The 27,950-nt window shown below is 49.3% G+C and overlaps 1 protein-coding gene across 1 annotated transcript; it reads left to right on the top strand.

The window, feature by feature from the left end:
* The first annotated feature begins 308 nt into the window (after window positions 1-308).
* LACTBL1 (lactamase beta like 1) lies at window positions 309-26,457 on the top strand. Its single transcript, XM_086327716.1, has 11 exons — window positions 309-434; window positions 878-949; window positions 2,606-2,741; window positions 5,220-5,329; window positions 9,206-9,363; window positions 10,825-11,063; window positions 14,571-14,676; window positions 16,183-17,357; window positions 23,782-23,835; window positions 25,042-25,285; window positions 26,223-26,457. Exons 2-8 carry the CDS (start codon window positions 929-931, stop codon window positions 17,162-17,164), a joined length of 1,752 nt encoding a protein of 583 aa, XP_086183842.1. The 5' UTR covers window positions 309-434; window positions 878-928; the 3' UTR covers window positions 17,165-17,357; window positions 23,782-23,835; window positions 25,042-25,285; window positions 26,223-26,457.
* Window positions 26,458-27,950: the final 1,493 nt, after the last annotated feature.

Below are 27,950 nucleotides of genomic sequence, written 5' to 3'. Positions count from 1 at the left end.
TGTGTTCCTCGGAGCCCAAGGTTCCTCAGAGGTCGCTGGAGGGGCTGGTGTGGGTGATGGCAGTTCTGGGAGGCCCTAGGGTCGAGTCGAGGCTGTTTCCTGGCAGTTCCCATCGGCTTTCCTCCCTACACGGGGCTGGGCAGACACTCCTCTTGGAGAGAGCATTCCTGGGCCCGGAGCATTTCGGGTCACGTGGTGCCACGCAGTCTCCCTGACAGATGTGCCCCCCTCCCCGCTGCTCGGGGACCCCAGAAACTAATCCCCTTGGCGTGTGACACACGGAGGGATTAGTGCCGGGAAATCGGAGCCACATCTGGCAGCCTCCGGGGAGCCGGCAGGGAGCTTGTGCAGGGCCACCCTCGTACCCAGGAACACGGGGGCTCCGGGAGGCGCAGGTCGGAGCTGCCCCGTCCTCCTGAGCCTGCCAGGAGAGGGTGAGTCAGGGGCAAGCCCCAAGGGCTCTGACAAGGCTTGTTTCTGAGGCTTGAAGCGGGAGGAGGAGCTGGAGGTAGAGACAGTGGCAGGGAGAGCGACCGACTGTCCCGGATCCCCCCGGACGGAAGGGGTTTGGGGCTTTCGTGCTGAAATCAGGACAGACGGGGCAGGCCTAGGCAACCAGGGTTTTCCCTGAGTTTGTTTCCCCTTGCCTTTGAAGCGGAGCTTCATAAAATGGGGACGCAGTCCTTGCCCTGGAAAGCCTCGTAGTGTTGGTGGGCGGGGGAGACAACGTGGGAGAAGTATTCATGTCTGGAAACCGCGAGGGCTCCTGGGTCTTCATCTTCCCTCCTCGTCTTCTGGCATTCCTCCGGCTCCCTCTTCTCTTTTCCAGTCTCTAGGAACTCTCTTCTGTCCACTGACTCAATTTCCCCACTCACAGGGTCTCCTGGACTATAGATCTGACTCCTCAAGGGCTGGAATCTTTGATGCCATGGAGAGACTGAAGAACCAGGTGAGGCATAGCCCCACAAAACCTTGCTCATAAATCACCCCTACATCACCTTCCTTGTCATCACTCACATTTCTAGAGTTTGCACGGCAGGCCGGGAACCGTTTCACATGTTTTCTGGGTATTAACTTATCAAATTCTCAAAACAAACCAGAAATGGAGCCTCCTATTTTTCCTGTCTCAGGGGCCCTGGCTGGAGTGTCCCCAACTCAGTCCCAACCACCTGTTCAATGAAACTTTCCTCCTGCTCCCACCCTGAGGCCGAGCTCAGCGGCATCTCAGAGCCCCCAGAGCCCTGTGGCATGATCTGTTTACATCTCTTTCCCAGAGGAATGATTATAACAACGTCAGCTACGACGTTTACCATTTTTTAGACGAGTCCTTTCCTTCCTGTAACTGCAGTTTGCCCACCTGGAATTAAGAAGTTTCAACGAATGCTTGCGAAGGCTCGTCAAGAACTTTGGTTGAGTAGCTCTGCACCTAGCTGTGTGACTCTGGGCAAGTCACTTAACTTCTCTGAGCCTCATCTGTGATGTCAGGGCACTAAGGGCATCTGCCTCAACAGGGCAGTGTGATATGCCTCTGAAAAGGCTTGGCACAGTGCCTGCAGCACTAACTGGAAGTGTTTCCAGGAGACTAAGTTTGCCTTGAGGGACATGTAGCTCTTCCTGGGGCCTGGTCACTGCACACAGTGACTCCTTAGATTCCTTCCCACCTCCCCACCAGGCCTCTTCCTCACCCTCTGTGTGTCTTCAGGCCTTGGTCTCATCTTACAACCCCCGTGTCCTGCCCTCGCCCACCTCCCAAGAATGTCTCGGCCCCCACGCTTGTCTGAGGGGAAGGCCCCTGTTTCTCTGACCCTCACCCTTCCTTGAGCTCTCCAGGCAGGTCCCTTTTCACTGCAACGTTTTAAAAAATATTTATTTCTATTTATTTGGCTGCACTGGGTCTCAGTTGCAGCACACAGGTTCTTTCAGTTGCGGCATGTGGGATTTAGTTCCCCAACTAGGGATCGAACCCTATCACACTGATAATCGTAGAACAACTGCTGTCCTAGAGAGAGAGCTGGATTTGCACTGCAGTGGAGGCTTAGGCCGAGTGCCCTTGGAGGGACCTGGGTGAAGAGAGCTGGGGAAGGCTTCATGGAGGAGGTGGCATTTCAGCTGGTCTTAGATATCTCGCTAAATACATAGGAGAGAGGGGGCATGCCCAGCAGAGGAAACAGGCGAGGCACAGGCACGGAGGTCTGTGGGGCAGAACTGTCGGAGGGGCCGAACTGGGGAGGTGCTTGGTTTTACAGGTGCGAAACTCACCCCAAGCTGTAGGCTCACCTGATGTCTGGGTGGACCTAAGGTATAGGACTCATTTGAAAAGACCCTGATGCTGGGAAAGATTGAGGGCAGGAGGAGAAGGGGACGACAGAGGATGAGATAGCTGGATGGTATCACTGACTCAATGGACGTAAGTTTCGGTAGACTTTGGGAGTTGGTGATGGACAGGGAGGCCTGGCGCGCTGTGGTTCACAGGGTTGCAAAGAGTCGGACATGACTGAGCAACTGAACTGAACTGAAGGCATAGGAAGGGCCAGGCCGGGGGAGTCCCTCTCTCCTCCCCGTTGCTGACCTCCTGTGTGGGCCTGATTTGCCCTTCCCCTTCCAGGCTGGCAGGCAGCTCAGTCTGCTGAAGGTGAAGAAGAAGTGGCTCTTGCCGGCTTCCTGCAGCTTTTTCTTCGTGCTCTCTGCGCTCATGACTGGCTGCTTCCTTTGGCAGTATTACCTCCCCAAGCTGAAGAGCGGTGAGTGCCAAGCCTCCTTGAGTTGCTCCCCGTCCCTGGAGGTCCCTGTGGGCTTTGGGCTGCCACTGCTGACCTGAGGGAGGACCACAGATTCAGACTCAGGAGCTCTGGCCTCCATGCGGACTCTAGCGCTCATGAACTGTGCACCTTTGGGCTGGTCTTGTGTTCCTTCTGTGCCTCGATGCCCTTCTGTGTAACCTGAGGATCCTAATGCCCCTGGGGTTTTCTTAAGCCACCGACTCTGGGGGGCTGCATAAAACTCAGGGTCCTCCCTCCCATAAAGTGTAGTTTCTCTTGCTCTGCCTTTAGCCCCCAGGGTGGAATCTCCAGGCTCTACCTCCCTTTAAAGGCACTCCTCCAGCTTCAGCTAAGACCCTGGGAGGAACATGTGCCGGTGTACGGTGACAGCAGCTGCCATTTCTTGACTCTGCATCCTGGGCTGGTTAAGGCTCAGCAAATGAACCTCCAGGGCAGGTAATACCCTGGCCCTCTGTTGCTATAGCAACCCCTGGGCCCATCGGCCTGCTGGGATCCCGGATGGTCCAGAGTCCCAGGTCTCTGCTGCAGCTGGGGAGAATGTCTCTCTCTGTTTCTCTGAGTCATCCTGTGTTACAGATGCCAATGGCTCAACAAGGTGGCCTGGGCTCCCAGAATCCTGCAGATTTTTGCAGAAATGCCTCCTTTTATTTTCCTGCCAGCTTCTTCCTCTCCCAGCCAACCCTTTCTTTCTAGAGTAAATTCCTTTATCAAGGGCTTCTTAGTCCCTCTAGCAAACAGTCCCCGAGTGGGTAGGTTGGCCTGTTCTCCAGGGCCGTGCTTCTCAAACTATCAAACTACCAATCTGTGGCAGACCAGCCTTATGAAATAAATTAAAAAATGAATTATATTAGGGAAATAAATGAAAAAGAAAGACTGCAAAATAGAAGCCCAGGTTTTCAGTAATTAGTTTCAACATTCACAAGATTACTCTGAGAAACTGCTATAAAAGTTTCTAAATGTTTTCTTTCCAATTTTGTACGTAATTTGTCACAAATGGGAAACAGTTTATGGAACTCTCCTGGGTCCACTAACTACAGTGATCTGCGTCCTCATCCTCACATAGGCATCACCTGAGAGGTTGTTATTAATAACAATGTGGATGAAGTTGTTGAGAGATCTTCTGAGGGTTTGTGATTTTCCTGCTTGGGACCCTGTCATCTGATACTGGGTAACAAACCACCTAAACCCACTGGCTTCAAACAGAGTGATTGATCATTTCTCGTGATTCTATGCGCTGGCTGGCAGTTCTCCTGCTGGTCTAACCTGGGTTCTCCAATGCAAGCAAGTTCTGTGGACCTCTCCCCCATGTGGATTTTCCCTCTCAAGGTCGCTATCCCAGGCTTGTCCACGAGAGGGAAGTGTTCCAAAGCAGCAAAGGCGGATTAAGGTCTAGCTTTGGGAGGTGCACAATCAATTCAACCTCATTCTTACGGCCAAAACAAGTCACACAGCCCCTCTGATTCAGGAAGTGGGAGGGTCTCAAGAGCTTGTGGCCACAGTGAACCTCCATCAGGGAGCCTTCTCCCAGTTCTGGGTGGTCTTGGGAGGCAGTGGAAGGTTTATTTAAGTGAACCTTTTTTATTTTTGAAGCACCTCACCAGACACAAGACCTGCTGGCACATTTTTTAAAAAATAATTTTTATTGTTTTTGGCTGCGTTTCACAGTCTACAGAATCTTCGTTCCCCAATCAGGGCTCGAACCTGCGCCCCCTGCAGTGGAAGTGCAAGCTTAACCACTGGACCACCAGGGAAGTCCCTGGAAGGTTTAGGAAAAGGTGGTTCTTATACTCTTGGGGGGTTCTCACAGTCTTAGCACCCCACACCGTCCTTAAAGGATGCGGGGAGGTCTGGGGGCCGTAGAGATGGTCTCAAGCCTGAATCATGTCCTGCCAACTTCCATACCTTCCCTCTGAGGGTGCAAGGAAGCATACGCCAGGACAAAAGCAGAATGGGACTCAAACCCAGATGCCCGGATGCACTGCTCTGGGGATGGAATGAGTCCTTCCTGGTAGTTTAAGCCTGGAGCCTCAGCAGGGACCTGAATCCACTTCTCCATTCAGATATATAATCAGAGCTGGAGAAAGGGGGACAGATAGAGATGTTGCTATGGCTGCCCCTCAGAGGTGGGACCTAAGTATACAGAGGGAGGAGGCTGGACATATGAGACAGAAGGGCTGCCAATGGGCACCTGTGGCCTGACTTGTCTCTCGAAGGCCAAGCCGCAGGTGGTGAGTGTGGGACTGTGCTGTCTCCTCCCAGGCAGGCTCTGCCCTTTGCTCTTGACTGCCCAGTGCTGGTACCTTGTGGTGAGGGGGTGCCAGCTTGGAGGGCTGGCCCTAGGGCATGAGCCTGGCACTTGCTGCCACCTTCCCCCTCCTCAACGATGACCCCTAGACTCCTGATCTCTGTCCTTCACTCATTTTGTGATGTTCCCTCCAGGTTCCTTGGGACCAGAGGTGACCTCTGCCCCCGTGAGGATGTGTCCCCAGCACCCTGAGCCTGTGCCCCTGGCCCACCCCCTCCCCGTGTTGAAGGAGGCCCTGGAAAAGGTCAGTGATGGCCCAGGAGAGAACTGACCGTGTGGGCTAGGCCAGGCTGGGGAGGGAGGGCACACCCTCTGCACTGGGGTTGCATCCATTATTCAACATACAATTCTCGAGCACTCGTTCTGTCCTACATACCAGTGTTATGGCAGAAAGAAGACACTGTCCTGCTCTGAAGGAGCTACTAGTCTGGAGTGAGGAGAACAGTCAATATAATAAACATTTATCACAAGAGCAAGAGTGAGGACAGGGCAAGTTTAGGGGTCACAGGACTTGGAGTCACGGAAGGCTTCTGGAGGAAGTGGTGTCTAAACTGAGAGCTGAGCAGGCAGGAGATACCCAGAGGATATGTGTGTATATAGTAACGGAGCTTGGGGGTGTGAAGGGTGTGCGCCAGATAGAGGGAACAGCATGTGCAAAGGCCCAGAGGCAGCAGAATCAGTATGAGACACATGTAGAGAATTAAGAGGAAATTCAGTTTATTGGGGGCCATACATGGCGGTGGAGAAAGATGAGGTGGGGAGGATCACAGAGCCATTGTAATATGATTAAAGACGCTCCATGAAATTAAAAGACGCTTGCTCCTTGGAAAAAAAGCTATGACAAACCTGCTGCTGCTGCTAAGTCGCTTCAGTCGTGTCCGACTCTGTTCGACCCCATAGACGGCAACCCACCAGGCTCCCCTGTCCCTGGGATTCTCCAGGCAAGAACACTGGAGTGGGTTGCCATTTCCTTCTCCAATGCATGAAAGTGAAAAGTGGAAGTGAAGTCGCTCAGTCGTGTCCGACTCTTTGAGACCCCATGGACTGAAGCCTACCAGGCTCCTCCATCCATGGGATTTTCTAGGCAAAAGTACTGGAGTGGGGTGCCATTGCCTTCTCCGATGACAAATCTAGACAGTGTATTAAAAAGTAGAGATGTCGCTTTGCCGACAAAGGTCCATCTAGTCAAAGCTATGGCTTTTCCAGTAGTCATGTATAGATGTGAGAGTTGGACCATAAAGAAGTCTGAGCACCAAAGAATTGATGCTTTCTAATTGTGGGGCTGGAAAAGACTCTTGAGAGTTCCTTGGACTGCAAAGAGATCAAACCAGTCAGTCCTAAAGGAAATCAACCCTGAATTCTCATTGGAAGGACTGATGCTGAAGCTGAAGCTACAATATTTTGGCCACCTGATGTGAAGAGCCAACTCATTGGAAAAGACCTTGATGCTGGGAAAGATGGAAGGCAAAAGGAGAAGGGGGTGGCAGAGGATGAGATAGATAGCATCACCGACTCAATAGACATGAATTTGAGCAAACTCTGGGAGATAGTGAAGGACAGGGGAGCCTGGTGTGCTGCAGTCCTTGGGGTCGTAAAGAGTTGGACACAACTCAGCAACTGAACAAGAACAAGAACAACCCCACATTACACTTACCATTGCAGGATGGCCGACACTAGAGGGCGCTGTCAGTCAGGTCTAGTCTGTGCCATCGAGACCCCGCTCACTGGGGTCACACATCTTCAAGCAGTCAGTTCAGTTGCTCAGTCGTGTCCGCTCTTTGTGACCCCATGGACTGCAGGACGCCAGGCCTCCCTGTCCATCACCAACTCCCGGAGCTTGCTCAAACTCATGTCCATCCAGTCGGTGATGCCATCCAACTATCTCATCCTCTGTCGTCCCCTTTTCCTCCTGCCCTTCATTCTTTCCCAGCATCAGGGTATTTTCCAATGAGTCAGCATTTCGCATCAGGTGGCCAAAGTATTGGAGCTTCAGCTTCAGCATCATCCTTCTGACGAATATTCAGGAGTGATTTCCTTTACGATTGACTAGTTTGAGCTCACCTTAACAGACATAAAGATCAGAAAGTGGAATCTAGAAAAATGATACAGACGAACTAATTTGCAAAGCAGAAATAGAGACATAGACTTTGAGTACAAACCAAACATATGGATACCAAGGAGGATAAAGGGGATGGGATGAACAGGGAGACTGGCATTGGCATGTATACTCTACTATGTGTAAAATAGATAAGTAGTGAAAACCTACTGTATAGCACAGGGAACTCTACTCAGTGCTCTGCGGTGACCTAAATGGGAAGGAAATGCAAAAAAGAGGGAGTATATGTATACATATGGAGAAGGCAATGGCACCCCACTCCAGTGTTCTTGCCTGGAGAATCCCAGGGACGGGGGAGCCTGGTGGGCTGCCGTCTATGGGGTCACACAGAGTCGGACACGACTGAAGTGACTTAGCAGCAGCAGCATGTCTAGGTATGGCTGATTCACTTTGCTGTACTGCAGAAACTAACCCAACATTGTAAAGCAACTATACCCTAATAAATTTTTTTTTAAAAAAGGAGTGTATATGCAGCAGTCTGGGGGTGGCGGCAATGGGGAAGGGTTTGAAATTCGGTCTGTGGGACAGATGAAGGAAAGGAGGGTGACGTGTTCATGTAAGAGCAGGCGTGGGCCAGCGCGGAGAGACACAATCCCTGCCTGCAAATACACAAGAAGCTTTTGTGAGGGAGACAGAGCAGAAGGCTGCTATTTGCCTCCCAGGGGTGATACTAATTAGAAACAATACAGCAACAATAATAACTGTAGCTGCCCTCTCCTGAGAACCTGGCAAACGCCTTGCAGCATGCTAACTTCCCTTTGTGTTATCACCTTGTGAAGCCCTAGCCAAAGAGGAGGAAACTGCGGCAAAGTTAGCACAGGTGGAGTTCCCGGGTGGTCCAGTGGTTAAGAATCCGCCTGCCAATGCAGGAGACGTGGTCCAGGAAGACCCCACAGGCCCGGGAGCAACAGAGCCCATGTGCCTAGAGCCCATCCTCCCCAACTAGAGAGGCCGCCGCAGCGAGAAGCCAGAGCACCGCAACTAGAGAAAGCCCTCCCGACCACAGGGACCCAGTGCAGCCAAAAATACATAAATTAGAGGAAAAGTTAGTCCAGGGGTGGAAACTACAGGTAGACTGAACTCAGTTCAGGAGATGTCAGATCTCTTGGCCAGGAGATGCTGGAGTGAGCATGGGGTTCCAATCCCAATTTCCCCCAGCCATGAGCCACTGGGGCAAGTCGCTTCATATCTCAGATTTTCTCACCTGTAAAGTGGGGCGGAAATCAGCACTGACTTACTGTGAGGATTAAGCAAGACAAGGTATGAACATCATTTTGTATTGTGTCTTGACACATTCTAAATGTCCAATAAGTGTTAGCAGTTAATCATCATTAAACTTCATCACCGAAAATAATGAACTATTAATATTTCCAACAAATGTTCAAAGAGAGCATTAGGGGCCCTCTACAAATACTGAATTCTCCAATGCTAGGGGTCAGACGAGGCTTTTGCTGTTGTTTAGTTGCTGAGTTGTATCCGACTCCTTGTGACTCCATGGACTGCTCTGTCCATGGGATTTCCCAAGAATACTGGAGTGGGTTGCCATTTTCTTCTCCAGGGGATCTTTCTGACCCAGGGCTCGAACCCACATCTCCTGCACTGCAGGCAGATTCTTTACTGCTGAGCCACCAGGGAAAGCCCTGGATGAGGCCTACTGAAGGCTTTCTAGGGCATCAGACAAGGGTTTGGTTAGATCAGTGGTCTTAACCCCTCCTTCCTCTTATATATTTCCAAGGAAATGTTTCTTTGAACGAAAATGTTATGAGGAAACTTTACATACAAAACAGATTCCAGGGGATCTGCTCTGATTGCAGCTGAGTGGTGGCCAACCCCACGGGACATAGTTTGACAGCCTGAGGTCTGGAGGCTCACTGGGGCTCCCTTCCAGCCACTGGCAGGGAGAACAGAGGGGAGCGAGACAGGGCGTGCTGTGTGCAGGGGGTGGAAGGGCCCAGTGGGGAGAAGGACACGTGTGCTCTAAGCCGCCCGCTCCTCTCTCCCCAGGTGGGCCGGATCCTCCGCCAGGCCCTGTCTGCCCCGGGCCTGGCTGCCATGTCTGCAGTTGTCATCCACAATGACACCGTGCTCTGGACTGGGAACTTTGGGAAGAAGAATGGTTCAGACCCAGCTTCTGGGCCCCCCAACGAGTACACCATGTACCGGTCAGCTGGGGGACCACCAGGGTCTGTGGCGGGGCCGAGGGATGGGATGATGAGGGGCACTTGGGAGGCAGGAGGACTCATGAGAATTATGACTGGGTGAGGGGGCGCGGATCTGAGCTACCAGGGCCCTTTCTTAAGCCTTGGCAATTTCATAGATGAGGAGACTGAGGTCCAGAGTGGACCAGTGAGTGCCTAACATCACATCACAGGGTAACAGGTCAGGAAGGAATCCCTTCTGGAGAGTCCTTAGCCCCAAAGCTCCCAAACTAGAAAAGACCCCCTTGTGTTCCACCCTACCCCCCTCTATGTGACACAAAGGAGCTGTAACCAGTTCCTGGGTCCTCCAGCCAGGTTTCCGACAGCCAGCAGCAGTGGCCCGGATGGAAGCAACATGGGACACACCCTCAGTCTCCCCCCCACCCGGTGCTGCCTGTGGGATCCTCGGCCCTCACGGTGTGAAGTGAATACATTCGCTGCCAGGGATACTTGTGAGGGTTCCAGGGGTTCCAGTCAGGCTGCAGCTGCTATGTGCCAGCCAGGGGGCAACAATTATATTTGCTATCACCTACTGAGGGCTTCTCTGTAGCTTAGTGATAAAGAATCTGCTTGCCAAGCAGAAGACATGGGTTTGGTCCCTGGGTCAGGAAGATCCCATTGAGAAGGAAATGGCAATCCACTCCAGTATTCTTGTCTGGGAAATCCCACGGACACAGCCTAGTGGGTTACAGTCCATAGCGTCGCAGGTCGGACACGACTGAGCGATTAGACAAAAAGAAATCACCTACTGGGCACTTACTACCTGCCAGGTATGTTGCTAAGTACCTTGCATGCATAATCTTGTTCAAACCTTTCTAAAATCCATGAAACAAGACAATGAAATTACATCTCAGAAAAGTCTAGTATTTTTTTCTAAGGCAACTCAGCTGGCGAGAGACAGAGGTATGATCCCAACCCGGGTCTGTCCCAGAGTGGGGAGTTCCTGGTGAGGGCCTGGTGTCGGGGAGATGCTCGTGGTGTCCATCTGGTCCTGCCTCATTGCCTGTGCTATGTTCTCAAGCATCTCGATGGCATTCCACAGAGGCTTGTGGATTTCCACCTGAGATGGTGAATAAGAGTGGGCTCAGTGCTTTCCTGGGCTTGTCAGCTGGCTCATTGGGTAAAGAATCTGGCTGCAACGCAGGAGATGCAGAAGACACAAGTTTGATCCCTGGGTCAGGAAGATCCCCTGGTGGAGGGCATGGCAACCCACCCCAGTATTCTTGCCTGGAGAATCCCATGGAGAGAGGAGCCTGGCAGGCTACAGCCCATGGGGTCACAAAGAGATGCGACTGAAGCGGCTGAGCTCACATACACACAACGCTTTCCTGATTATACCAGAAAGTCGGAGGCTGGGGGTACAGGGTGGAGGTGGATTGTGGAGCCAATGATGCCCACTGAACCCTTGTGCCTCTCACTGTCCAGAATCTCCAGTGTCTCCAAGATCTTTCCTGTCCTGATGCTGTACCGCCTATGGGAAGAGGGCATCGTGGCCTCTCTAGATGACCCTCTGGAGCGGTACGCCAGCGCTTTCACCATTAACAACCCATTGGGTATGGCATCAGCCTCCCAACAAAGGAGTCTGGTGGATGGGCTGGAGGAGGTGGGCCCAGCCCCAAGGCCTTCACCCGTCACCCTCCGAAGGATGGCCAGCCAGCTGTCAGGTGAGTGGCTCTGAACTTGATCTGCTGCTGCTGCTGCTAAGTGGCTTCAGTTGTGTCCAACTCTGTGTGACCCCATAGATGGCAGCCCACCAGGCTCCCCCGTCCCTGGGATTCTCCAGGCAAGAACACTGGAGTGGGTTGCCATTTCCTTCTCCCATGCATAAAAGTGAAAAGTGAAAATGAAGTCACTCAGTCGTGTCTGACTCTTCTCGACCCCGTGGACTACAGCCTACCAGGCTCCTCCGTCCATGGGATTTTCCAGGCAAGAGTACTGGAGCAGAGTTGCCATTGCCTTTTCCAATGATCTAGCTTAGCCCAAACCATTTCAGGTGGGGGCACCAAGAAGCATGTTCTCACCCAGCCAGGCTGGGCCCACTCTCTGCTCTGTTTCCACGTGTAATGTACATATCATACAACATATATACATATACACATATATTATGTGTGTGTGTCTATGTATATATATGAATGTGCATCACGTATCTTTGGAAGGAAAGTAGAAATTAAACCATTGGTTTGCCTCCAGGGAGAGGAACTTGGTGGCTGGGGAGAAGAGGCGGGGGGGGGGAACATTTTTCATTGTATACCCTTTGGTGTCTTTGGGATTTTGAATCATGTAAATGAATTATTTATTAAAAACTACATAAAATGAATAATGATAAAAGATGTCCTAACAAGACAAGATGAAGTCTCTACGGTGGAAGGGCAAGGGCAGGCTGGGATGCTGGAAGACAAAAGCCAGTGGCTAGGAATTGGGGAGGAATGGGTGGGAGGGAGTCTGTGATCTGTGGTGACTGCCCCAGCCAAGGGGAGAAGGCAGGCACCAAGTACACCACCCCAAAATGCCTTCTATTGTTCAAATTTTCGGTCATCAACCCATCTAGATGGTGGGAATGCATCACAAGTGCCTACTATTTCATCATTTGACAAAGTGTATTCAGGCCTGAGGTCTCAATCTATGGACATGGCTGGTTTTCGCTCCCATTAGCAGAGGGTGAACCTGAGGCTCAGTCAGAGAATGGAACCTCCTGAAATTGCCTAGGCAGGAGAGGATCAGGGGAGGGTGGCCCAGTGGCTAAGGGCACAAGCACTGAAATTCCAACTCTGCCTCCTAGCTGTGTGATCTAGGGCAAGTCATGTAACCTTTCTGAGCCTTGTTTTTCTCCTCTGTAAAATGACTAGTTCGTGCTATTTTGGGGAATTAAGTGTGCTAATGAATGTCAAGCACTTGGCTGACAGCAGGTACTTTTCAAAGTAGCACTGGTTATTACAGTCAGGGGTAGACCTAGGTTTATTGGGGCCTGATGCAATTTTGGGGTCCTTTTAAAAAATATTCCTGATAGCTCAGTTGGTAAAGAATCTGCCTGCAATGCAGGAGACTCCGGTTCGATTCCTGGGTCAAGAAGATCTGCTGGAGAAGGGATAGGCTACCCACTCCAGTAAGCTTGGGCTTCCCCTGAGGCTCGGCTGGTAAAGAATCTGCCCGCAATGCGGGAGACCTGGGTTCGATCCCTGGGTTGGGAAGATCCCCTGGAGAAGGACAAGTCTAACCCAATTCCAGTATTCTGGCCTGGAGAAATCCCTGGACTGTATAGTCCATGTGGTCGTGAAGAGTGGGACACAACTGAGCGACTTTCACTTTCACAATATTATAAATTCAAACTTAGATACAGGCCTTGGAAGGGGTCAGGCTTTTGCTCCATGAACCTCCTGTTAAATCCACGCCTGGTTATAACCCAAACCTAGGGCTCCCTCTAGGGGTACATTGTGGACTCTTCATCTATAGCCAAGGAACCCAGCACAGGGCTCCATGTTTGCGGTCATTTTAAAAACGCCCTACATGTCTTTTCTCAGTCCCGAAGGGACCAGCTGACCACAGGGCTGCCTGGATAACTTACAGGCTCCCAGTGTCTTTTATGATTGACCTTCACCCTAGTCTGGAGCTTTCTTCCATTCTGAGCTTTTCAGGCATTCTTAGTCAGGCCCTGCAACAACTCCCAGGGAGATCAAGGCAGGTGCTTCAGCCCACTTTACAGTGAGCAAATAGAGGCTCAGAGAGGTAAAGCGCACGGTTTGTGGTCACACAGCAAGAAGTGCTAGAGTCAGCATTTAAACCCAGGACTTGGGACTTCAGCCCCCAGTTGTTCAGGCCAAAAGCCTGGGAGTTAGTTATCCCTGGAACCTCTCACTCCCATACCCTCCATATCCCTTCCAGTACCAAATTCTGTTGGCTCCACTATCAAAATATGTTCAGAACCCAACCCCTACTCACTCGTCCAATCCACCATCATTTAAACATGGACTTTTGCAAGTCTCCTTACAGGTTTCTCTGTTTGCCATTGCCCACCCCCCTTGCCCCCCAAAGTCTGCTGTCACATAGCAGTCAAGCTACCCCGATAGATGTCAGATTATATCATTGCTCTGCTCAAACCCTTTAGCCCCGTCCCAATTAGAGAAGAGACCAAGTCCTTCTAGTATCCTATAGCACCCTACAGGTCTGGTGCCTGCACCTCCAATCTCTCTTATCTCCAAAGCCTCCCTTTTTCTCACTCCTCTCCAGCCACACTGGCTGTTTCCTGCTGATCCTCAAACATTCCCACCTCAGGGCCTTTGCATCTGCCGTTCCCTCTGCCTGAGACATTCTTTCCTCATGAAGTGTGTGGCTCACTTCCTCACCTCTTCCAGGTCTCACCTGCTCAAGGGTTGCTTTCCCTGTGATGCCTTCCTCTGACCACTTTGTATAAAATAACAACCCCTCCTTTCACACATGTAATTATTTCCCTCCATAGCACGAGTATTATTTGCTAGTCTGTCTCCTCTGCTAGAATGCAGACTCCGCATGGGCAGGGACTTTGTGTGGCTCACCCGAGTCCCAGCACCCAGAACAGCCTTTGGCACCGAGCAGATGCTTGAACACTATTGCTGAGTGAATGGATGGGAAGAATCCTAATCCTGCGAGCCTTCCCGTATTGTCACATCCAAAATAGAAAACCCCAAGTGGTCAGAGGAGTCAGTTCCACAAGACATATTTGGGCAGCAACCTCAAACACTTTAAGGAATCAAAGGTCTACGGTTGATGACAATCATGCTCAGCATTTTATTTCACTGAAGCCTTACACCAGCCCCGTGATGGGAATTATTTCCGTTCTGTTACAGATGAGGGGACTCTGGCTCAGAGAGGTTAAGTGGCTTGCCCGGCAAAACACTGGCAGGGGACTTCCCTGGTGGTCCAGTGGTTAAGACTCCATACTTGCATTGCAGGGGCATAGGTTCGATCCCTGGTTGGGGAACTAAGGATCCCACATGCTGCATAGTGCAGAAACAACAACAACAACCCAAAGGACACAAAACACGGGCAGGATTAGAGTCCATGCTAGAGGCTTTTTTTTTTAAAGCTAATTTTATCGTTATCTTTCAACCCATGGAAGGTGGGGGAGGGGTGCACCCAGGGCCCCCCCTATCCCACCCTCAGCTGACCCAGCAAATCTGACCGTGGCTCCTCCCTAGGGCTGCCCCGAAGGCTCCGCTCCACTTCGCTGTTGTGGAGGGGCAGCACCCAGGAGGCCCTGAGCCTGCTCAAGGACGATGTGCTGGTGGCGGATCCAGGAACCAGGTGAGGGGTGAGCCCTGATGCCCCGCCAATGCCAGGAACCTTACAAGGGCACACACTCGTCCTGGGAGACAGCCCGTGTAACCGTATCCTAGATGGTCAGAGCCAGGAAAGACCTCAGGGATGACTGACAACTCCTGTTCCACATTTGGGGAGACTGAGGTCCATGGACGGATGGCAGAGCAAGGCAGTGGGGGAGCCGGGCCCAGATCCAGCTCTGTTTGAATCTCAAATTCTTTCAATGAATCAACTCAACATTTATTGAGCACCAACTCTGTGCTTAGAATGTGCAAACCTGAGAAACAGCAGCGAACGGATCCACTTGGTGCCTCCTCATGGAGTTTGCATTTTTGCCAGTGAACATTCTTATTGCTAAACAGATAAACAACATAAATACAGCTTTTTCCAAGTGCTGGAAAATAAACGGGATGCTGATGGGATAGGGAGTGGAAAGCTGGGATAGCCACTGAACAGAGAAGCTGGGTTCCTGGAGCAGTGGGGCTGTGAGCTGGACAGAGGACAGGGGGCACTCGCCTGCCTCAGATGCCCCCTTCTGGGCCCTGGGCAAGTGCCCTTTTTCCAAATTTGCCCCTCTGCTTCTCCAAATCCTGAACCTCAGGGCCCACCTCTCTTACGGAAGAAAGGATCTAAGACTTAGCCATCTGTAGGCTAGAGTCCTCCTTCCAGCTCTGACACTAACTTCCTGAGCAACCTTGGAGGAAGCATCTGCTTCTGTGAACTTCACTTATCTGCAAAAAAAAAAAAAAAAGAGCCTGGACTAGAGTTCAGGAATGTCTAATAGTATCTGTGCATTTTCACCCATTCCTGTGCCTTCCTGAGGCACTGTTTTAGAGATTCTGAAACAGCGTCTGCTCTGGGAAAGAAAGTGAAGTGAAGTCGTTCAGTCGTGTCCGACTCTTTGTGACCCCATGAACTGTAGCCCACCAGGCTCTCCGTCCCTGGGATTTTCCAGACAAGGATACTGGAGTGGGTTGCCCTTTGGGAAAGAAAAGCGACTCCCTATTGATTATTGGTGTCTGCCATGGCTGGGAAGAAGGCGGTGAGATCTTGCCCCCTAGTTGCTATCCTTGAGCTACATGATCACTATCGATACTTGCGCCACCCAATCCCAGCAATCCGAGGCTCATTTTCCTGATAAAGTAAATTATACTAATGTGTAAAGTAGATTTGTTTTACCACTTTCCCAGGTGCACTGCTAAGCCTAGGTCTCTGCCAATCTGCTGTGTGACCCTGGGCAATTCTCTGCCTCTCTATGGGCCTTCCTCTTTCTGGAAGGAAGAATAAATACTGAGCTGTATTCAATGATCTCTGAAGTCTCTGCTAGGTCTGACCATCTCCGATGCCGTGAAGCGGGTTCCTTTCCTGTCCACCCGATGAAACGAAACTCGGAAGGCTTTTCAGACAATCCGAGCAGGTGGGAAGGGGTTATCTGGGGCCTGGCGATGCCCATCCTAGGCTGCAGGCCAGCTTCCACCCTTCCTCTTCCAGGTGCCACTATAGCACGCTGGCCTTCTCGCTTCTGGCCCACGTCCTGGCAGCCCACACCGTCCAGGGTGACTACCAGCGCTGGATCTTGGAGAAGGTGCTGGAGCCATTGGGAATGGCAGACACGGGCTTCGACCTGACGCCTCCTGTGCGTGCCCGGTTGGCAGTGGGCTTTTATGGCAGTGGGCGGCTGGCACCTCTGTACGACCTGGGCTGGTACCGGCCGTCGGGCCAGATGTACTCCACCACCGCTGACCTGGCCAAGCTGGCCATGGTGCTCCTGGGAGGTGGGCCCCAGCGGCTCCTACGGCCAGACGCGTCAAAGACGCTGCTGGCGCCACTGCTGGCCTGCCCGGGCGCCTACTTCGCCAACGAGACGGGCACGCCGTGGGAGTTCCACGCGCAGCGCGGCTACCGAGTGGTGCGCAAGGACGGCGAGCTGGACGGCTACGCTGCCACCTTCTCCCTGGTACCGCCGCTGCGCCTGGGTCTCACGCTGCTCCTGGCCGGGCCGCGGCCGCCCGGGCCCGACCTCGTGGCGCAGGCCTACGACGTGCTGCTGCCGGCCATGGAGAGGGCCCTGCGGGGGGCCGAGCTCAGCCCGGCGCCGCCGCCCAGCACGCGCCCCTTCACCGGCTACTTCACCTTCTCTAACTTGACCTTCTACGACGTGCGCCCCGGGCCGGCGGGCGAGCTGCGCCTGCGCCAGTTCGGGCCCCGCGTGGAGGCGCTGGTGCCCGCCGCGTTCCGCACGCTCACGCTGCGCCACGTGCGCGGCCGCGTCTTCCAGCTGCACGTGGCCCGCGAGTTCCCGTGCGCCCTGCCGCTCGGCGACTCCTGGCTGTCCCTGGAGGCCCAGCACGGGCAGCTGGTCAACTTCTACCCCTTGGACCGCCACGGGCTGTCCCCGGGCTTCGACGTGCCGGGCCTCAACACGTACAGGGTGTTGCGGCTGTCGCACAAGCCGGTGTTCAAGACCCAGTGACCCTGGACTCCGTTTTCCCTGCTGTTGCCTCCCAGCTGTCCAACCTAGTTTTGCAAAGTAAGGCTGCATGAAGGTTTGCTGGAGAACCTGAGGAGTTGGCAGCGTGGGGTAGGGCAGTGCCCCTCAACGTTGTGGTTCGTGGACCACCGCCGCTCGCCAGCTGTTAAGTTATCCGTGGGAGAGGAAGAGTTAGGTAAGCATTTAGAAACTGTAATAGCGAGTTGACAGAGTACTTTTGTGTGTGTGTGGAATCTGAGACAGAGTATCATTGTATCTTTTAAAAATCAACCTTATTGAGTTATACTTTTATGTAAAAGGAAATGAACACATTACCAGGGCACAGTTTGATTTTGACAGATATGTATACCCTTCCCCACAATCAAGATAATAGAAAATTTTCATCACTCACCCAAACATCCCTCCTGCTGCTTTGCAGCCAGCTTCCTTCCCTGCTCCCAGCCCTGGGCAACTACTGATCGACTCTGTCACTTTACATTAGTTTTAGCCTGGAATTTCGTGTAAGTGGAATCGCAGAGGGTACTCTTTCGTGTCTGCCTGCTTTCGCTCAGCAGGATGTGTTCGAGGTTCATTCATGTCTTTGTGTATATCAATATTTTGCTTTTTTCATTGCTGAATGTTGTTGGGTTGTACAGATATGCCACAATTGGTTTATCCTTTCATCTTTCGATGGGTATTTGGGTTGTTTCTAGACTGGGGCTTTATGAAACAGCATTCCTGTATAAGTCTGTTTTTGTGAATACATGGTTTCGTATCTCTTGGGTAAATACCTAGGTGTGACTGCCATGCAGTTTTATAAAGCACTGGTACCGTTTTATGTTCCCACCGGCGATGTCTCCACATCTTTGCTACCACTTAGCACTGTCAGCCTTTTCAGTCTTAGTCACGCTAGTGGTAGTAGCTGTGAAGTCTTCTCTCACCGTAGTTTTAATTGCATTGTATTTATCACATTGTAAAAGTTCTCTAAATGTTGTGGATAGAAGTCCTTTGTCAGATACAAATATTGCAAAGATTTCCTCCCAGTCTTTGGCTTGCGTTTTCCTTTTCCTAATGATGTCTTTTGAAGAGCAGAAGTTATAAAATTTTAATAAATTTTATGCCTGATGAATCTGAATGCATACAGAATCTGGGCTTGCCTTTCCTTTTAACAATTAAGCATTTACTTTTGAGAAAATTGTAGAGTCACATGCAGTTGTAAGAAATAATCAGCGTACTCTTCACCCAGTTTTCTCCCATGGAAACATCTGGCATAACTAGGGTTCAGTATCACATGCAAGGTATTGACATTGATGCCATCAAGATACAGAGCCTTTCCATCAGCTCAAGAATCCCTCCTGTTGCCGTTTCTGCTCACATCCACTTGTTTACCAGTGCACCCTGCCCTTAACGCCTGGCGACCCCGGCAACATTTCTGTAATTTTGTCACCTCAGGAATATTATATAACAGGAAATAGAGATGCAGAGGTAGAGAATGGAAGTGTGGACCCAGCAGGGGAAGGAGAGAGTGGGACAAACTGAGAGAGGGGCATTGACATAGATACACCACCGTGTATGAACTAGCTGGTGGGAAGCTGCTGCTTACAGCACAGGGAGCTCTGCTCAGTGCTCTGTGATGACCTAGAGGGTGGGATGGGGGGGTGGTGATGGAAGGGAGGCTCAAGAGAGAGGGGAGGGGTGGGATGGGGGGGTGATGGAAGGGTGGCTCAGGAGAGAGGGGAGGGGTGGGATGGGGGGGTGATGGAAGGGAGGCTCAAGAGAGAGGGGATCTATGTAGACTTACAGCTCACTCACATTGTTGTACAGCAGAAACTAACGCAACACAGTAAGGCAGTTGTCCTCCAATTAAAAATTTTAACAAGGAATATTATATAAATGGAGCGATGGAAGAAATTTTCACATACTGAGGAATGGGGAAGTCATTCTACTTCTATTACCTGGTTTAGCTTGAACTTTGTGCTAACTAGAACAGGTTGCCTTGTGGCCTGTCTAACATACACTGTTGCTTTTCTCTAAGCGGTGAAGAAAAGGGTGCATTGTCTAGATCTTAAGAACGTCCGTTTTGGGACTTCCTGGGTGGTCCAGTGGTTAAGAATCTGCCTTCCAGTGCAAGAGACCTGGGTTTGATCCCTGGTGGAGGAGCTAAGATCTCACATGTCGTGGGGCAACTAGAGAGCCTGAGTGCTACAATGAAGACCTAGCAAAGCCAAAATAGTAAGTAAATAAATGAAAGTTTAAAAAATGTCTGTCTTGAAGACATATTTGCCTCCCTTCCTGGGATGTCAGTGCCACTAGTACTTCAGCAAGTCTCCCTCCCTCGGTGCCCAGGCCATACTGACCTGCTCTTTGTGTGCAAATCTGTATTTTGGGGGATACTTTGAAGGAAGGTACCCCTGTCATGCTTGATGTTCTTTGTTCCGACAAGAAAAAAAAGTGGTGCTGAAAACATGCTTCTCTGGAGCAGTTTCTCAGATCTGTGAGGCTGTCTCCTGGGCTTTGGTTCTCAGTTTGACTTGATTAAAACTCTCCTTTACTCTTATTACATGTTGGTTATTGATTATTTCCACAGAGACGAGTCATACAGTATGTAGTCTTTGGGGATTCTTTTTCACACTCAGCCCAATTCTCTGGAGATTCATTCAAACTGTTGCAAGTGTCAAAAGTTTGTTTGTTTGTGTCGCAGAGCGGTGCTTGCATAGAATAGGTGCACCGCAGTTTATTTAACCATTCACTTGGTGAAGGACGTCTGGGTTGTTGCCAGTTTTAATCTATTAGGAATAAAGCTGCTTGGAACATTCGTTTACATGTATTTGTCTGCATGTAAGTCTATTTCTCTGGCATAAATGCCCAGGAGGGCAACTGAAGGTTGAATAATGCCTTTTTTTTTTTAATTGCCAAAGTGTTCTTCAGAGTGGTTGTACCATTTTATATTCTGGCCAGCACTGGATGAGTGATCTGGTTTCTGCACATTTTGGCTTGCATTTGGTATTGTCTCTATTTTAACTTATATTTTAAAAAATTTTATTTATTTATTTTTGGCTGTACTGGGTTTCCTTTGGCTGCGCCTGGGCTTTCTCTAGTTGCGGCGAGTGGGGGCTGACTCTCTAGTTGTGGTGCACGGGGCTTCTCATTGCCATGGCTTCTCTTTCTTGTTGGTGAGCACAGGCTCCAGGGCGCATGGGCTTCAGTAGTTGTGATGCAGGGGCTTAGTTGTTCCACGGCATGTGGGATCTTCCTGGACCAGGGATCGAACCTGTGTCCCCTGCATTGACAGGTGGATTCTTAACCACCGAACCACCAGGGAAGTCCCTCTGCTGTTGATTTTTAATTTGATTCCACTTTGGTCAGAGAGCACACTTGGTATGATTTCAGTTTTTTTTTTTTAAACATTTGTTGAGTTTTTTTGTGTGTGTGGCTCAGGATGTAGTCTCTTTTGATAGCTGTTCCAAGTGCACTTGAAAAGGATGTGTATTCTGCTGTTGTGGGTGGAATGTTATATAGAGGTCAGTTAGACCTGTTGGTGGTGTTGAGTTCTCTGCCCTCACTGATTTTCCATCTAGCTGTTCTGTCCATTGTTGAGAGAGGGAAATTGAAGTCTCCAATTACAATGGTGAATTTGTCTATTTCTCTTTTCGATTTGTGATTTTTCATTTTGCATATTTTTGCAGCTTTTCATGTGTGCTCATTAGCTTGAATGCTACATGCGGATTAGATCACAGTTTTTACAACTTTTTTGACCTATACCCTCAATGGAAAATAGATTTTATTTCCACACATACACAATAATATAACTGAAATAATTTTAATGCAACAATGTTTACTCTTGTCACATGCAGCTGGAGTTTAATCTTTTCGGTTCTTTTATTTTTTCTTAAGACTTACTTTTTTAGAGGAGCAAAATTGAGAGGGAGAAACAGAGATTTCCCATTTACTTCCCGCCCCTACTCATGCATAGCCTCTTCCATGATCAACATCCCCAGCCAGAGTGCTCCATTTGTGAACAATTGATGAACCTACCTTGGTACATCATTGTCACCCAAAGTCCATTTTCCCTCTTGGTATTGTACGTTCTGTGGGTAAAGTCACATATATAATGACAGCCATCCATCATTACAGTGTTGTACAGAGTATCTTCCCTGCCCTAACATTCCTCTGTGCTTTGCCCATTCGTTCCTCCCTTGTCGTAAATCCTGGCAGCCACTTACCTTTTTACTGTCTCCATAGTTTTTCCTTTTTCCGAACATAATACAGTTGGAATCTTATAGCATGTAGCTATTTCAGATTGGTTTCTTTCACATAGTAATACACATTTAAGTTTCTCCCATGTCTTTTTGCAGCTCAGTAGATGTTTTTTAAAGCACTGAGTAATATCCCATTGTTTGGGTGTACCACAGTTTATCCACTCATCTAATGAGGACGTCTTGCTTGCTTCCAGGTTTTGGCGATTTTGAATGAAGCTGCTATAAAAATCCATGTGCATGTTTTTGCGTGGACATGTTTTTAACTCATTTGGGTAAATACCAAAGAGTGCAGTTGCTGGATTGTATGGTAGGAGTATGTTTAGTTTTGTAAGAGACTGCCCAGCTGTCTTCCAGAATGGCTGTGCCACTTTGCAGTCTCACCAGCAGTGAATGAGAGTTCCTGTGGCTCCCCGTCCTTGTCAGCATCTGATGATGTTAGCGTTCTAGATTCTGGCCTTTCTAATAGATAACCACTATATGGTGCTATCTCATTGTCATTTTAATTTGCATTTCCCTGATGACATATGATGTCATCTTTTCATATGCTTACTTGCTATCTGTATACTTTCTTTGATGAGGTGTCTGTTAAAGTCTTTGGCCCATTTTTTTAATTGGGTTGTTTCTTTTCTTATTGTTGAGTTTTAACGGTTTTTGTGTATTTTAGGTAACAGTCCTCTATCAGATGTGTCTTTTGCAAATATTTCCCCCAGTCTGTGGCTTGCATTCTCATTTTCTTGACATTGTGTTTTGCAGAGCAGAAGTTTTAAATTTTAATGAAGTCTAGCTTATCAGTTATTCCTTTCATGGATTGTGCCTTTGGTGTTGTATCAAGAAAGTCATCACCGTATCCAAGGTCATTTAGGTTTTCTCCTATATAATTTTCTAGGAGTTTTCTAATCTTGCATTTTACATTTAAGTTTGTGATCCATTCTGAGTTATTTTTTTGTGAAATATGTAAGGTCTGTGTCTAGATTCTCTTTTTTTGGATGTGGGTATCCAGCTGTTCCAACATCATTTGTTGAAAAGACTGTCTTCATTGCATTTCCTTTGCTTCTTTGTCAAAGATCCACTGACTGTGTGTATGTGGGTTTGTTTCTTGGCTCTTTATTCTATTCCATTAATCTGTTTGTCTGTCCCTTTGCCGGCACCACACTGCGTCTGGGTGACTGTAGCTTTGCATTAAGTCTTGAAGCTGGGCAGGGTCAGTCCCCCCACTTTGTCTCTCTCCTTCAATATTGAGTTGGCTATTGAGGAGTTTTTGCCTCTCCATGTAAACTTTAGAATCGGTTTGTTGATAGCCACAAAATTATGTGCCAGGATTTTGATTAGATTGCATTGAATCTATAGACTAAGTTGGGAATCCTGTTATTTATGTATTTATTGGCCACACTGGGTCTTCACTGTGGCATGTGGGCTCTCTAGTTGCAGTTTGAGGCTGAGTTACTCCGAGGCTTGTGGGATCTTAGTTCTCTGCCCAGGGATTGAACCTGTGTCTCCTCCATTAGAAGGCATATTCTTCACCACTGGACCACTAGAGAAGTCCTAAATCCTGTCATTTTAAATTGTTACATTAATAAAAAAAAAGTCAGGTTAGCAAATAAAAGATGAGCACGAATCCCTTGCTGTTCTTTTTATTGGAAGCTGAGATCTGTCTCTGCTTCTTGTATCCAGGTGGGCCCTGGGACTGCTTAACCCAGAAGAGTGTAAGAGAGGTGATGAAATTCCAGTTTCTGGACCAAGGCTTGAGACACCAACAGCTTCCTCTTCCTCTCTTGGACACTCTCTCTTGGGGCCTTGAGCTTTTAAAGTCTGACTAGGACTTGCCATACTGGGGGCTACATGTAGACACGTAGGGTTTAGAGTCCCAGAGGAGCTCAGACTTCCAGCCAAGCCCAGGCTCCCAGCCATCCCTGCCAGGACTCCAAAAGAGCTGTGAGTGAATCTGTTTTAGATGTCCAAACTGGCAGATCCACCTGCTGAATACCCCTGCATGAGTCCCTTTTATGCTGTGTGACACCAGCAAAGCCCTGACTGAATTCCTGACTCACAAAATGAATAACTGATTGAATCCATAATACTACAATAAAATAATATTCACCAGTGAATTGTTAATTAAAAATCAAATAATTATTTTAAGTGACTAAGTTTTGGAGCCCTCTGTTGCACAGCAAGAGGTACCTGGAACAGTGAGTCATGAGGCACCCAAGGGAAACTGAATCATGGCCATGGTTTGAAAACGCACTGATACAAACTGCACTGAGCCTTTGTACTCCTCTGTCTGTTTTTGTGGACATGAGTGTGGGGCTGGATAATATATTAAAAATTAACTTATGTTTGTGCTCATCATGTTTTTCTCTACAGTTTTCAAAAGGAATCCAGAGATTTAGTATTTTTCTTCTCTCTCTGGGACTTTTGGTAAGTGAAAACCAGAAGATGCTTAAAGGCACAGCCTGTGCCAGGTGGGATGGGAAGTGAGCATCTCTGGGAGGAGAGATGGAGGACATCCCAAGCCTGGAGAGAGTCCTCAGCCATTATCTCATCGTGAGTCAGATGAGTTTCTAGTAGTTTCTGAACATCTTTCAGCTGTCATTCTTGTTTTGAAAACATCCAATTCCAATCTTTTTTTTTTTAAGATTGATTTATTTATTGATTGGCTGTGATGGGTCTTGGTTGCTGCATGCAGGCTCTCCCTAGTTGCAGCAAGCAGGTGCTGCTCTTCGTGGTGCGCTGGCTTCTCACGGTGGTGGTTCTCTTGTGGAGCACAGGCTCTTGAGCACTCGCTCAGTAGCAGCGGCACATGGGCTTAGATACTGTGCAGCATGTGGGATCTTTCGGAACTAGGGACAGTACCTGTGGTCCCTCCATTGCAAGGCGGACTCTTAACCACTGGACCACCGGAGAAGCTCCAAATCCAATCTTTAAAACAGAAGCAGAATTATTCTGGAGGAGGTGGAGTTGGGAGGCAAAGCTTAGGTCCTCGCTTTTTTCCTGTACGTGGTCCACTGGGCACCTCCTTGGAACCCAGGATTGCGAGGTACAGTGTTTAAGTCTCCTTCCGTGGTGAGGAACTGGGGCCTATGCATGTCTGTTTCCTTTGGTTTTCACATGACTGCCCCTTCTCATTCCTTAGCTCTCTACTCAGATTCTCCCCTTTCCTTGCTGCTCTGTCTAAAGTCTGTCACCCTCTTGGGCTGGTGTCACGGAGATCTGCTGGTTTCCTTCCCAGGACTTGTGACAATTTGCCTTTATTCCATTTATTTGCTTCAGTAAGGGCCGCAGAGTTTATGAAGGCAGGGGCTTTGTCTCTCCTGCTTCTGGGTGTAACCCGTGCCCAGCACAGTGCCTGGTGTAAAAATACACTCAGAAACTGTCTTCTGACAGAAGAATGAGGCTCAGAGGGTCAGCAACTTGCCGAGGTCACTCAGGCATGTAGGGCAGAGCCAGGATGAAGGTCAAGTCATCCGACATCTTCCATCATCAGTCTGGCTACAGTGACCTCTGTGGGCAGCTGAGGGGGGATCAGGACTGGTCAGGCACATGAAGGGCTGGTTGCAGAGAACCATGAACCTCTCAGAATAACCCAGAGGGACTGCGGGTAATATGGTGGGGTTTCCCTTCCAGCAAGCTCAAGACTCATGAAGGGAAGACCCAAGCCAGGGCCTCTGGTTGTGGGCCTCAGGCTGGGGAGGCTAGGCCACAGCTTTCTTGCCTACAGGAGAAGAAAGAGGGAAGACGGGAAGAGCCCAGGGTCTCAGGGAAGAAGCCCGAACAAACTCCTTCTTGACGATTAAATTGATCAGCTGTTCCTCCAAGCCTAATGGAACTAAAAAGAACAGTTGGAAGAGGGCAATGCTGGAAACCCAAGGTAAGACCCTTCAGGATGGAATCTCAGGCTTAGGGTTGATCAGGGGGCTCCCTGGCATCCACCCTCACACCATTTAAGGAAACTGGGAGAGAAGGCAGGCAGCAGTTAGATAATGGTCCTGGCAACCCTGGGGGTAGGGATCAGATAGCCCATGGACTCCAGGAAGTGAAGTGACTTGCCCAAGGTCAGAAATGTATCAGTGGGGCTCCACCGAGTCTCTGCAGGGGCAACAGCTCTTCCTACCACTTAGATATGAACCAAGGGTGAGCTTTTGGGGGGCAGGTCACTCGAATACTTGCTAGCTGGGCTGGGTATCTCTCACCCTCCCCTGGATCCGAGGGCTCCTTCTTCGGCATCAGAGGCTCCGGGGTTTAGTGTTCCTGGAATGGAAGGAAGGGTCCAGTCTCAGGATTGATTTTGAAGAGAGGGGAGGAGGAAGAAGAAATTCTGTAAATTGTGCTGAAGTGCCAGAGGGATGCAGGAAAGAGCTGGCGGAGAAGATGCCAGGTCTTCTCAAGGAGGGAGTTTGAAAGTCAGTTTTAGTGTAAAATATACCTGAGTGCTACCCCACCAAGCCGCATTCATCTTGACCTTGAGCAGTTAAGACACCCCTGTCTCTGTGAGCCTCAATTTCCACTGTTGTAAAACAGGAAGAAGGCCCTGGGTGGTGCCGGAGCTAGTTCCCACCAGCTGGCAAGAGCCAGCTGTTACATTTTCAGGAATTTTGTGAAGCTGTTGTTAGATGCCATCATTAAAAAATGAAATTATATAAATTTACAATAGCATAAAATGTATTCAATACAAACACTCAAATCACTTTTCTAGCTATTTTATTGTGTGTACTGTTATCTGTGTTCTTGAGCTTGTTTATATCTGTTGTATCTGAATTTTGAGAACATTGTGTAACCATGTGTTGATGAGCTCTGTTCTCTGCCAGGGCAATCTGCAACCCAGAAGAGGGCCCTCTGCAGAACCACGGCCGTGCAGGCACCCTCATCTTGGACCTGCAGCCTCCGCAGCTGTGAGAAACACATTTCTGTTGTTTAAAAGCCAAAAAAAAAAAAAAAAAGATATGCTGCCCAGCATCTCTTCCAAAGTCTGTTGTTTGGTGACTCACACTTTGAAATAAACCTTGTTGGCCATTTATACTGTGGAAAATGGCTGTTACTACACATCTCGGCTTGATTTATTTATCGTTTGTTGATTGTCTAGGCCTAAGAAAGTAATGGATGACATGTTAACGCAGATTAAATTGAAAAATGTGACGACGTGAATAATAGCACAAAAAAACTGAAGAAATATTTTTGCAGTATTTGAAAACTATTACCTGATTCAGCAGAGAAGTCGCCCATGTCGTTGTGGAGCAAGCAAAGTTCTAACATAAGCCTTTGTTGTTTCACTTAAAGAAAGGAAACATAGTTGATTTTCAATGTTATATTGTTTTCAGGTGTGGAAGGTAGTGATTTCATGTTTTTATAGGTTAAATGAAGTCACTCAGTTGTGTCCAACTCTTTACGACCCCATGGACTGTAGCCTACCAGGCTCCTCCATCCATGGGATTTTCCAGGCAAGAGTACTGAAGTGGGTTGCCATTTCCTTCTCCAGGGGATCTTCCCGACTCAGGGATCAAACCCGGGTCTCCTGCATTGCAGGCAGACGATTTACCCTCTGAGCCACCAGGGAAGCCCTGTTTATAGGTTATGCTCCATTTAATGTTGTTATACAATGTTGGTTATACTCTCTGTGCTGTATATTATTTCCTTGTATCTTGTTTATTTTATAAGGTCTGTATAGTCAGAGTTGTGGTTTTTCTAGTAGTCATGTATGGATGTGAGAGTTGGATCATAAAGAACGCAGGGCACTAAAGAATTGATGCTTTCTAATTGTGGTACTGAGAAGACTCCTGTATGCTCCCCTTGTGCTCCATGGTAAAGAATCCACCTGCGATGCAGGAGACCTGGGTTCAATTCCTAGGATGGGAAGATCCCCTGGAGAAGGGAATGGCTACCCACTCCAATATTCTTGCCTGGAGGATTCTATGGACAGAGGAGCCTGGTGGGCTACAGTCCATGGGATCACAAAGAGTCAGACAGGACTGGGCGGCTGACAATTTCACTTCACTTTCAAAAGACTCTTGAGAACCTCTTGGACTGCAGTGAGATCAAACCAGTCCATCCCAAAGGAAATCAACCCTGAATATTCATTGGAAGGACTGATGCTGAAGCTGAAACTCCTATACTTTGGCCACTTGATGGGAAGAACTGACTCATTGGAAAAGACCCTGATGCTGGGAAAGATGGAAGGCAAAAGGAGAAGGGAGTGGAAGAGGATGAGATGGTCAGACAGCATCACCGACTCAACGGACCTGAATTTGAGCAAACTCCGGGAGATAGCGGAGGACAGAGGAGCCTGGTGGGCTGCACTCTGTGAGGTCGCAAACTGTCAGGCGGTATTTGGTGACCGCCACCACCACCAGTCTTCTTTGTTTTACCCCGGCGGTTCGTGCCTCTTCATCTGCTTCTGCTGTCTGTCCCCCTGCCCCTCTGTCCTGTCGTCTCACTCTTGTCTCACCTGTGGACTCAAATGGAAGTGTCAGCCAGCATTTGTGAAGTATGCTTGGCAAGTTGGTTGGCACACACTAAATAGCGCACCCCTGGTAATGAGC

Source organism: Bos grunniens, chromosome 2 (genome assembly GCF_055505025.1).
Source record: "Bos grunniens cultivar Pamir isolate PY7600 chromosome 2, Bosgru_T2T1.0, whole genome shotgun sequence".
Taxonomy (NCBI): Eukaryota; Metazoa; Chordata; class Mammalia; order Artiodactyla; family Bovidae; genus Bos; species Bos grunniens.
This window is presented reverse-complemented; position numbering and strand designations above follow the sequence as displayed.

What these genes read in the sequence shown, in the direction of transcription:
- LACTBL1 (XM_086327716.1), top strand. Translation starts at nt 929, where the DNA reads ATGGAGAGACTGAAGAACCAG. An exon ending in CCTCCCCAAGCTGAAGAGCG is followed by an intron (nt 2,742 to 5,219) that starts GTGAGTGCCAAG and finishes TGTTCCCTCCAG; the next exon opens with GTTCCTTGGGACCAGAGGTG. An exon ending in AACGAGTACACCATGTACCG is followed by an intron (nt 9,364 to 10,824) that starts GTCAGCTGGGGG and finishes CTCACTGTCCAG; the next exon opens with AATCTCCAGTGTCTCCAAGA.